Genomic DNA, 12,152 nt, shown 5'->3' on the forward strand with positions numbered 1-12,152 from the left:
GTTGAGCCAGAAGAAAAGAAAGAAAAACAAATATATGGAAGTGTGCTAGAGAGAGAAAATATAGTCAAAATAAAGAGAATGAGGGGTCACTTTCTTTTGTTATTCGTTTGGAAAAAGAAAGTGTCATCAACTGAATGTTTGCATATGTGCATTCATATGTAGAAATTGTTAGAAAAATGAAGCATATTGTCTTATTGGCAATTTTGTCAAAATATGAAAATGTCTACCTTAGAGGAGGGAATGTGCATGTGTGTGCATTTAAAAGAAACACGAACATGGTGTGGGTGTGTGTCGGTGGGTAAAAATAAAATGAAATCATGACAGACTGATCTCTTCTGTTATTCCGAAACCAATTTTTGCAACATGTTCTGTTTGCTGCTTTCAGGTGTTGAAGTTTAAACTTTTTTGTCTCAAAATCTTTTTTCTTTAAAATTTCAGATTGTCTTGAAAGAAAATGGTACTTACTCTGATATTGACGTTGACAAGTAAGACCCCCCCCCTTTTTTTTATTCTTTCCATAATTCCATCTGTTTTAATCATGATTACTGGTAAAACAATTGGCTCCTTAGGAAGGGGTAAATAAATCAAAACCTGATGTAGAAAAAAAAATTATTTCATTCTTTTTTTTTTTTTTGTTTTTTTTTTTTCTTCTCCAATTTATTTAACAGATTTAACTATGATTTCCAGTAAGTTTTGAATCTTTCAGTATTCACTTTATCATTTTAGTTACAAAAAAATGTGTTGAAAATATATTTTCTGTGCACGTGACAATGTTTATCTTGTATTCTTTTTCTTATTCAGTTGTAAATTTTTATGACTTGCACGGCTTTGCCTTTTGGTGGTTGCTCAGACATCTGTTTGCTATTTATTTTGATTGATGGTTGCCAAACTTTCAAGTCCTCCTTGATGGTTGCAGCCAATGTCAGACAAGCCATCAAATTCCATGATGTAGGCTCCATTTATCCACCCAACATTGTACTTGGCATTACCAAACCAACGGAAACGCTTCTCATGTAATGTTATATCCAAAAATGGAATTTTTAGTTTTTCACAAAGAACAGAGTTGTTGACATGCTCTGTTAGCTTTGTATGACATATCCAGGAAGCATGGCTCGTTTGCTATGCAGAAGTCATTGCTTGTCCTGGATTCTGAAAGGTCAGCACTTGATCGCATGCAACTAAAAAAAGAAATAAAAAAGAAACAGTTGGTTAACATGTAACATTTGAGGTTTTATAATTTTTTGGTGTTTCATATACAGACAGTAATGGTGAATCCAAATAAAACAGTTGGAAAAAATAAATTGAAGAATTGTTAGAGAGAAAGAATAAAATTCTTTGAATGGAAACGGAAAATTCCTTACAAAGTCTCAACAGTGATGGTGCATTAAAATACCAACAAAGTCATTTGGTTTCTTGACCATTGTTTCAGAGTTGGTAGACTCAGCCAGGAAAATAATCCTGATGACAAATATTATTATAAAAGTATGTTAGGAAGTAGACCACATTCACCCGGTTTGAAGGCCACACCAATCTTGTTTTTGAATTCATGAAGATGGAGAGAAGAATTTGAAGGGAGGAGAATGTTCAAAAAGTAATACAAGCATTAGGAGAGTGAAAAAGAAAGGAAAGGACACTCTGTGTTCCTGCAGCACAACGTGCGGACTATGGCATACATCTTCACGGACTGTCCCTTAAGTGAGGCATGTTCCAATGTTAACCTAAGCGATACCTTGGACATTGCCCAATGATGGATCTCAACATGGGGTGAAATGTTATTTACTCACTAGGTGTAGTCACACAGACCATCATCAAAGATTGGTCTTTGAGAACACCTTGTGGTGTTCCCTGGAGTCTGAGTGACAACATGTCTCCCCAGGTTTCCAGTACTCTCTACCCCTTTTCGATAACCTTTGCAAAAGAATTTGTGTTATCGCAACAGCCGCTTACTATTGATTTCTCGTTGGCAGCGACCATTGGTCTTCACTGGAATTTGGGTGGCAATAAGCCTCCCCAAGGCCCCAGTCCTCTTTGCCCTCATCCAGCAGAGGTCTGGCTAGTGCTTTCTCTCCTCAGTCTTCCCATCCTCCTTGACTTTCATTATTTGGTGTGGTGCCCATTTATGGTAACACTCACAGAAAAAAAAGGGGGGGGGTAACTAACAATAATACAATTTCAGTTTTCATGATTCCATGTGATGTTCCTTTGTGTTTTGCATCTGTAGCCGTTTCGGTGTGTCGAGTTTATGTGTAGTTTATGTGTGGTGTTAGTTTCCATATTAAAGAGTTTTCCTTAATATTTCTGCAGTTTTCATTATTGAGATTCATTGTATGTTCTCGGCCATCCCTCTGATTCTAATCTCCCTCATTCTTTTTTCGGTATTGTTCCTAGTGCTCCTACTATTAGTGGTGTTATTTTTACTTTCTTCATTTTCAAGATCCTTTTGAGCTCTCTGGCCAGTTTCATGTATTTGCTCTGCTTCTCATTTTCTTTGTTCTTCACTCTGTGGTCTGCTGGAATGGCAAAATCTACAATCTGGCAGGACTTTTCCTTCTTGTTAACTATTATTATAACTTGTTAACTATTATGATAACTTGTTAACTCTTCTTGCTTGGATGGGTTTATCCGTTTGTATATCCTGCCCCATAGGATCTTGTGACTTTCATTTTTCAGTACTTCTGTTCATTTGTGTTTGTGTCATTTGTCTGTGTGTTCAAGATAAAATTGTTTGCATAATTGCCAATATACTGCCTTACCCACTTGAGTGTGTCTATTTTTATACTCTTTTTGGGCTAGTTTGCTGAATTCACTTATGTGGTTTATTGTTTCATCTCTTTATCTGCAGAGTCTGCATTTGCTGTTTTCTCGTGTCTTGTTAATCCTCGTTTTGATGTGGTTGGTTCTAATTGCGTTATCTTGTGCACCTGTTATAAGGGATTCAATCTCCTTGTTTAGGTTTCCTTTTTTTTGTAGCCATTTCCAAGTGTTTTTATTAGTCTCTTCTTTTGTCATCCTTATGAATCGTCCATGTACCTGTTTCTCTTCCCATTTTTCTTTCCTTGTTTTGTTATTATTATTATTATAATCTATATTTTTAATTTGTTAAATTTTGTTCAAACTTGTATTTTGTATAAAAATAATGTTCAAACAATATTTCATGTCAAAAATTTAGTTCTCATATATAGTAATTTTTACAAAGTAAAAATATTTTGGGTGTAGAAAAAATATGGCCGCCAACAAATAAACATTGAATTGAGTTTAGATTTTGAAAACCTGTATAATTTTATTTTAAAACCAGAAATCCAATTTTATTTAAAACAGATTGTATATACTCTGACAGACATATTGCTGAGTAAAGAGGCTTAGAAATAATTAAAAATATGGTTATTTTGCAATGTTTTTAGATAGAAATTAAAAAAAATTTTGTTTTAGTTTGGTTTGACTTTCTTCATAAATATTTGTTTAATAATAAATAAATAAAAATTAAAGTTATGTCTTAGCAATGAACACAGATGTGATATCTTGAATTGGTGAGATATTTCAAAGGACCCTATGCTATGATTGAACCAAAACTCTTTTCAGTTTGTGGTATACCTAATTTCTAACAACTAAAACTAGTAGATCAGAAATATAAGAAATAGAAAAGCAAACAAAATTTTTTTTTGTAAAATGCAAATACGAAAAGCGGGTCTTATTTCTTAGTTTTCCATTTTTCTACTTTTTTTGTGAAATTCTTTTTCAGAATGGATTATACAAAATATCCTGAATTGGCCGACATTGAATACCATCATGTGAATATTTCAGCTGGAGACTGTATTTATATTCCATATCTTTGGTAAGAGAGATACTATCTTTTAATATTTCTCAATGCAACCACAAATGTGAATATACATTCTGTTTGTGTATGTGCATATAACTTATAGGCCTAAATTTTGCTGCAGATAATTACTTAACTACATCAATATCTGAAAATAAAAATGACTATAAAAACTTTTATGTCTGATTAACTTCCATGGCTCGTATGGGTGCCTTTTGGCAGTTGTTTAAATATTTGTTCTTGCAAACTTACTTAGAACAACCATAGATTGTTTGAAGCATAAATTTTATAGTTGGATACCCTTCTTTACCCGAACCCTTTTAAAGCAATGAGTATTTTTTCGAGACACAATCTTTATCTTAATAAAATTATTACTTCCCTCAAAACAGACATTTTAATTTTTTTAATTAGAAATTAAATGACAAATGTAATTATGCATGAAAAAACAATTAAGATAACCTTAATTGGTTCTTATGTGCACAATGCTAGACTTCTAGTAACATTTTTCTTTGTCTTAAAAAATATATTTAGAATTGAAAATACTTAAATGATCTCTTAAATTATATAAACGCACAATAAGTAAAACTATGAAAAAAAAACGCAAGAAAAATTAAAACAAAGATTAATTTATTTAATAATCGGTTAATTCCTATTTCAATCACCTATATTCCGATGCCGCCATTCAGTCTCGAAAGACAAGGGATACTCCCTGTAGAGGCAGCTGCGCGTGTAATTGTGAGGCAAGGGTTGCACAATCTCTAACCACCTCTCCTGAATCGGCATTGCTTGAGTCCAATGGCAACGAATGGAAACGGGTGATGTTTCCAATCATCTATATTATGGCATGAGTTTCAAACTGAAACCATGTTTTAAAGATTAAAAAAAACATGCTAATTTCAGTCGAAATAATTTAAGTGACTTAAATAAGAATTAGCCATTTATTAGCAATAGGAAATTAGAGTTATCTGCCCTTTTTTATACCAGAGTAAATTTTATCAAATTCAATAGTTCAAATCAAAAGTATTTACACAAAAGAAATCAAGAAGCCTCCTGATATTTTGAATCACGGTTTGCAAAAGAAAAAATGTTATTTTTTTTTTCATTTAAACTTAAAGTTGCAAAACGATGTCATAATGAATATGGTGTTACAGCGGATCATTGCGAGGGAGATTCAAGCCCACAAGATAACTTGTCTTGCTTGTTTTATCATACTTTTAAAAAGAAATGAAAATTTAACATCAAAATTATAAGAAAGCTAAGAACTATTTTATTCTGTTGCATTTTTGATTTCAAGAAATATTCAATAGTTAATATAAAAATTAATTCAATGGAAGCTGAGTTGACATGAGGTATAGACATGAGAAGTGGTCACAATTTTATTAATAAAATTAATTCGCTAAAAAACTAGAATCGTTGTTGAAGGGAGCTAACTCTTGTTTCTGATCATATTATAATTGCTTCCCTTTAGTGTAAGAAAAAAAAATTAAATAAGAATAGTTTAAACTTTAGAACTTACTTTTTTGAACACCTAAGAAAAAGGAACTCTTAGCCAAGTCAAATCATTGGACATACTCTAAGCAATTATATATATATATATTTAATTTATTTATACAAACATTGATGGCTACATATGTGCATACATGTTTCTGTAATCACCCGCGTTGGGGGATTACGTCTTCAGGCCAAGAATTATCGTCAAGAACTGATATTTCAAACAAAAACATTTTCTTATTTCGTTTACAAAGTTAGAATGTAACATGGGTGAGGGTTATGAACGGGGGAGAGGACAAGTGAGGTCTTTGAAGATAATAAACATCTTTTTTATTTCCCTTTGTAAACGAAATAAGAAAATGTTTTTGTTTGAAATATCAGTTCTCGACGATAATTCTTCGCCTGAAGACGTAATCCCCAACGCGGGTGATTACAGAAACATGTATGCACATATGTAGCCATCAATGTTTGTATAAATAAATTTAATATACCTGCTCTGTTCACTCATTGAGCACTCTTCAAAAGGTAGTTGGGCGCTTCTACACTATCAAAACGAAATTTCGGAAATTATGAAACAACGGTATCTACGTATTCCTCATATTTTTAAGATGATTATATAAAAAAATTATGAAAATCGATGAGGTAGAAAATTATTTATTATAGAAAATAGTATTTGATGAAAATCGTATTTGCTTATGTAAGACACAAGAATTCAAGAGGTAATTTCCGTTTCGATTTAAACAAGATAGCCGCAATTTTTCATCTGCTAACACGATTAAAGTTATTTTTTTAATAATTCAGGTAATTTCGACTACATAATTTGAAGCTAACATAGTTATTTATTAAAATTGACAAAAAAAAAATCAGTAGAAACCATTGTTTTTTTTTTACTTGAAAACTCCATTTATCAACTACAAAATTTCGTTCTGATAGTGTAGAAGTGCTGATAGTTGTTTCGAAGTATGTTCCTCATTTTCGAAAATGTTGGTAATAGTGACGCCTTTTTAAAAGAAAGAGTTTTGTTGACTCTTCTCGTTGAAAGAATTTTTTAGATTGACTAAAAAAACGTCAGCTAATTAATACTAGCCCAAAAAGTTTTTAATCTTAACCAATAAAAAAACTTCCTTTTAATTATTCATAAAAATTAACATAAGCAACAAATTGTAATTTTATTTGATTTATATTTTATAATTTTATTTTCCCTTGCAAATTATATTGAAGGAATGTATTTATTTCTAACATTTTTATAGAAATTCAGTTTCTGTTTTATAAGTCTGTAAAAGGGAAAAAGTTTCTGCTTTTTTTTCTGTAAAAATTTGGATTTGGCAATCACTCAAAAATAGACAAAAGTATCGTTTCCTCCAACTTCAGGAAAACCATATGTAGAACTTAATAGTAGAACTACCAGAAACCTCACTAACACGAGTGCCGTATTTGGAAGGCTTTCCTAAAACGTGTGAGAAAAACATATCTCAGTTAACACTACTATTAAGATATATCGTCCTATTGTTTTAAATAATCTATTTTCGGCATTTGTCAACATTTTTACCCTAAAATAAGTTGACCTTTTTCTTTTCTTTTTTTTTAACATACTTTTTAATCCTGAACATCAAAACACATTTCGTAATTGCAATACTGAAATAAGTTACAAATCTCAAGAAATACATTTTTTTTTTCACTCATGTTCACCCCTTACAAAGCATATCGCCACTTGGACGTAAGGGGCTACTATTTGGGGCCATATCTAGGAAAGATTAACAGGATATTTGTTTATGTTACATTTAAACTTCTGCATATCAGTACAGCCAGGGAAGCAGGCAGCAGGAAGGGAATTTCAAAGTCTAGCCGTTTGAGGGAAGAAACTATTAGAATAGAAAGCTTTCTGGCATTTAGGGACAACAACAGTGAAGGGGTGAGATCTTATTGCTAAGCGGGTTTGTCGGGGATATGTACGTCGAGGGGATACAAGTGAAACGAGTTCATCAGAACACATTCCATTAAAATATTTGAAAACAGGCAGTGACTGATGAAGCCTTGCACTGATGAGACAGGGGTCGGAGCTTAGTTGATAAAGTGGGACTGATTAGATTCGCAACTCTTTTTTGGACTTTATCTGAGAGGGAGAGACAAGTGGTAGATGCACCAGCCCAGATGTGGTAACAATACTCCATGCATGGGCGAATGGTGGCCTTGTAAAGGCATAAAATACTCTCAGATGTAAATAGTCTTCTAGCTTGATAAAGGGAACCCACCTTCTTTGCAGCAGCCTTTGCAATGTCTTCTATATATTTGTTCCAGTTCATATTGCCCGTAAATGTTAGGCTGAGGAGTTTGAAGGTAGAATTCTCAGGTAGGGTGCTATTTGTCATATGCAAAAAAGAAAGTTTGCCATATCCTATATTTTATTTTCATTGCAATTTGCCTGGTAAATAGCATAGTATATATATTTTTGAATAAATGATTTAAGGAAAAATTACTTTTTCGACAAGTTTTTAGGCGATGCTAAATAAAATCATGCTGCTTGTTTATCAATAAATTTTCATTCACACAAAAAAAAATTCTAAACATAAACATAAGTAACCAATATTATATAACACGTATATTATACGAAAGCAGATAATTATTTTATTTATTTATTTTTTTTTTTTACATGGAAGTCACCACTTATCAAGGCCCAGAGGCTACTCAGGGATAAGGGTTATTGTGTGTACAGTAATCAATGGGACAATATCGTAGTAATCGTTAGTAATGGAGATCAGGAACTTGTTTATGTTGGACTTGAAGACATCCAAGTTGTAGTCAGGTGAGAAAAAGGCAAACGGAAATGAGTTCCACAGGCATGCACTTCTAAGAAAGAAGCTTTGTTCATGGAATCCACGTTTTGATTTAGGCACAGATAAAGAGTGGGGAAAATTATTGACAGTGATTTCAGCAAGACGGGTGTTTATTGTGAAAGATTGGCAAGGGAGGACTAGAGATTGGAGCTCAGACGAGCACTTGCCATGGAAATAACGATAAAACAAAGACAGGCTCGCAACGTCTCTTCTGTGGGAGAGAGGTTGCAGGGAAGAGAAAAGGGCATACCCCACTAGGCTACAAAGTCTATTTTGTACTCTGTCAAGGCAGGATAAGCTGTTTTTAGCAGCTCCTGCCCAGATGTGGCAGCAGTACTCTATCCTTGGACGTACTTGGCTTTTATATAGATAGAGAATTGCATCAGTAGTGAGATGTCTTCTGGAGCGGTAGAAGGATCCTACCATTTTCCAAGCCACCTTGGCAACAGACTTGATGTACGTGTTCTATTTCAGATCAGGAGTAAAGGTCAAACCATCAAAACCTGGAACCTCCCCAAAACGAGAGCCATCCATCTTAGATGCATTAAAAGTAACCAGCCACCTCTTCCCCCATTGTACCACGCGCTCAAGATCAGAGGAGAGAGAATCAGAGAGAACTTTATCTTTTACGGCCTTTAATGTGTTGCCATAGATGGTGGTGTCATCAGCATAGATGTCAACGAATGAGTTAAGTATGTGTTTTGGGAGATCATTGATGTAGATCAGGAAGAGAGTTGGGCCCACTATGGACCCTTGAGGGACACCAGCATTAATAGTGTGGGCTTCTGATTTCTGCCCATCAACCACTACACTTATGAGCCTATCAGAGAGAAATGATTTAATAATTGAGAAAACATTTCCAGTTATACCATAGCTGGAAATCTTGTGAAGTAGGCCTTTATTGCATCATTATTTTATTTATGTATTTTTTTTTTTACTTTAATTCAACCTAAATGAGGCACGAATTGCCACCGAGAGGTAAAGGGATTACTTTGAATAAGGAATGATACCTACATTCTAAATGGTGGGGGGAGTTGTACAGCAAGATATTTGTTCACATTACATTTAAATTTATTTCTGTACGTTAATTAAATTAAAACATTGCAACAATCGTGGCAAAAGTAATACATGACTTCAAATTGAGACGTTGGCAGAGAACAGCAAAATGTGATAGAAACACTCGTTGTTAAAGACTCAACTTCTCTTGATCAACAACACTCATTAGTCATGCCTCAGTCATAGAAAAGGATCAACTGGATAACAGATTGGTAGACACCTCTTTGTGGATGTTGAAGGTCTCTAGTATGCCAGGACAACTGCACAAAAAATAAATAGGTGCTGGTATATTTGAATAGTATCCAATTTCTGGCCTTGAAAAATTTACATTACAAATGGTCTATCCTGTCGGAATCAAAAAAGAAAAGAAAACCTTTCATCTATAGACAGTTAATTAATATACATATGGCATTAATTTGCATATAAGAGCAATGACTGCTGTGAAAAAAAAATAGAGGAAAGCACAGAACAGTATTCTTTTTTTGAATGGTGTCGTTCTAGAAATATAGGATACTAACAGGTATGAAGAGTTTTCTAGCCTGTTAGAGGGAGATATACTTTCTTTGCAATAGCCTTAGCAATGTCTTCTATGTATTTGTTCTAATTCTTATTATTTGTGAATGTTAGGTCACGGGGTTCAAATGTTGAACTCTCAGGTGGGGTGCTATTAGCCATTGCAATTGGTGATTTAAAAGGTTTCTTATAATTGATAAAGGAAAGGAGCTTTGTCTTAGTAGCATTAAATGTTAAACGGTTAGTCGGAGTTGGGAGAAAGAGAGACGGTCAACAGATCGTGATGGCTCCAAGCAGAGTGGGTCAGAAATGGCGATAGTCAGAATCAGCATGCAACTTTCCAAAAGGAGAAAAAAAATCTCGCACATAAAAAGTAATAAATGAAAATAAAACCCGAAGCTTTGTCATTCTTAGGGAGAGTTTTATTGCTGCTTTCCATCAGGACCCAGAATGAACTATGTTTCCAGATTGACCAGATGTTGAAACCCCAAACAAATGTTATTTGCCAGTTGTAAAGGTTTTTATGGATATTTTTGTCCCACCATGAACTGCATTTAAATGTACATATACACACACAATGAACTTTAGATAGATGAGTATACGTATATACACACGTCATATCGATGATTATGAATTACAGATATATATATATATATATATTAGCTGTACCCTGCCACGCGTTGCAGTGGCTCAATTTGGTGTAATGGAAAAATTTAATAAAAGAGAAAATGCATGTTTCTTATATTAGTACAGCAATCCACTGCAAAAAGTGAAAAAGAAGGCGAAACTGAAAAAAATGGTGCTCTTGCAGAATTTGATCTGGATCCTCGAGAGTTTCTGTCAATCATTCATGTTTTGGACTTGACCAACAATCAGTGGATGAAGCCGAACGTAGCAAAAATGTTGAAACGCTAAATGCTTTTTTTTTTGTTTTAAAAAATGTGATTTAGTAATTAATTGATGGTGGGGGGAGGGGGGGTTACTATACACAGATTCGAAAAAGTCGTCCAAAAACAAATAAATGAAAGCAAAGCTAAGGTAATTTACGTTTCTACCTAATTGGATAATTGTTTAGTGTTTTTATGTAATGTAAACTGTTTAATTGGCTCAAAAAACAGAAATGGTCGCGAATTCTGTTGAATACGTTAAGTTTGGGAAAGTAAGTTGAAAACTAAAAACTATACAAAACAGTGTCTGAAACTCACCGAACATATGTTACCATGACATAGGCTGGCATAATGGATAGGTTTCTGACAGTATTTTGTATAGTTTTTTTAGTTTTAACTCACTTTCTCTAACTTAAAGTAATCAACAGTGTCCACCACCATTTGTAGCTTTCAAATACACCAATAAACACTATTTTTCGAGTCGACTAAATGTTACATTAAATGAAAAGGGTTTATATTACTAAACACAGATACAAAGAAGTTGTCAAAAAATAAATATATAACAAATAAATGTTATCAAAGGCAAGAAAAGTAAGTGTTCTACCTAACTGGATAAGATTTTAGTGTTTTTATGTAATGTATAATCGGTTCAAAAACATTCAATGTTTATCGGTATATCTGAAAAATACAAATGGCGGCAGACTGTATCGAACATGTTAAGTTTGGGGAAATTTTGGGAAAATGAGTTTAAACTAAAAATACTGTTAGGAACTCACTCAGTATATGTTACCATGATGTAGGCTGGCATATAATCGGTGGTTTTAAACTTTTGCTCGATACAGGTGACGACTTTTAAAAATCCCTTTTAGTGATTACCTGGTGTGAGGATATTTGTACAACTAAACGGCAAATCTGCTCAAAAAAATCCGGTATTATTTTACTTTAAGGCCCGTTTCACGTTCATATATAACGAAATATTTTATTGTAGATTTCGGTGTGCTAAAAACGAATCTGCAAACCGTTTACGTAGCAAAAAAAAAGTTTTCATGACATTCCTGAAATTACTTTTTCGAAAAGTGGGTGATCACTTTTCAATGTAAATTTAACTTAGAATGAGCACCCACTTCCTGGCCACCTGAGAGAGGGGCATTTTTCTGTTTCTTGGCTAAAAAGTTTTTTGTTTGATTTCTTTTGCATGGTAATAACCCCTGAACTCTGGGACTATTTTCCATTTAACAGCCGTAGCCTTCGTTTACGCTATGCGTAAGCATAAACGAAAGCTGTTTAGCCAATAAACATGGGAAAAAATCCCCCCTCTCTCAGGTGGCTAGAAAGTGGGTGCTCATTTTAAGTTAAATTTACATGGAAAAGTGATCGCCACTTTTTCGAAAAAGTAATTTCTTCATATCATAAAAACTATTTTTTTGTGACGGAAACGGTTTGCAGATTCGTTTTTAACACACCAAAATCTACAAAAAAAATTGTTATTTACGAACGTGAGACACACAGCCCTTAATGGAAAATTATATCAAAAATCCGGGGGAAAATAGTTTTCAA

General features: G+C 33.6%; 1 protein-coding gene across 1 annotated transcript in view; it reads left to right on the forward strand.

The window, feature by feature from the left end:
- Window positions 1-12,152, forward strand: part of LOC145292214 (tRNA wybutosine-synthesizing protein 5-like) — an 86,045-nt gene that overhangs the window by 31,732 nt on the left and 42,161 nt on the right. Inside the window, exons 4-5 of the mRNA XM_080138528.1 lie at window positions 439-485; window positions 3,740-3,832. Of these exons, the coding sequence (XP_079994654.1) occupies window positions 439-485; window positions 3,740-3,832 (140 nt within the window). The remainder of the gene's footprint in view (window positions 1-438; window positions 486-3,739; window positions 3,833-12,152) is intronic.

The sequence above is a fragment of the Euprymna scolopes genome, chromosome 13, assembly GCF_053919585.1.
Source record: "Euprymna scolopes isolate OS-2025 chromosome 13, ASM5391958v1, whole genome shotgun sequence".
NCBI classification, from domain to species: Eukaryota; Metazoa; Mollusca; class Cephalopoda; order Sepiida; family Sepiolidae; genus Euprymna; species Euprymna scolopes.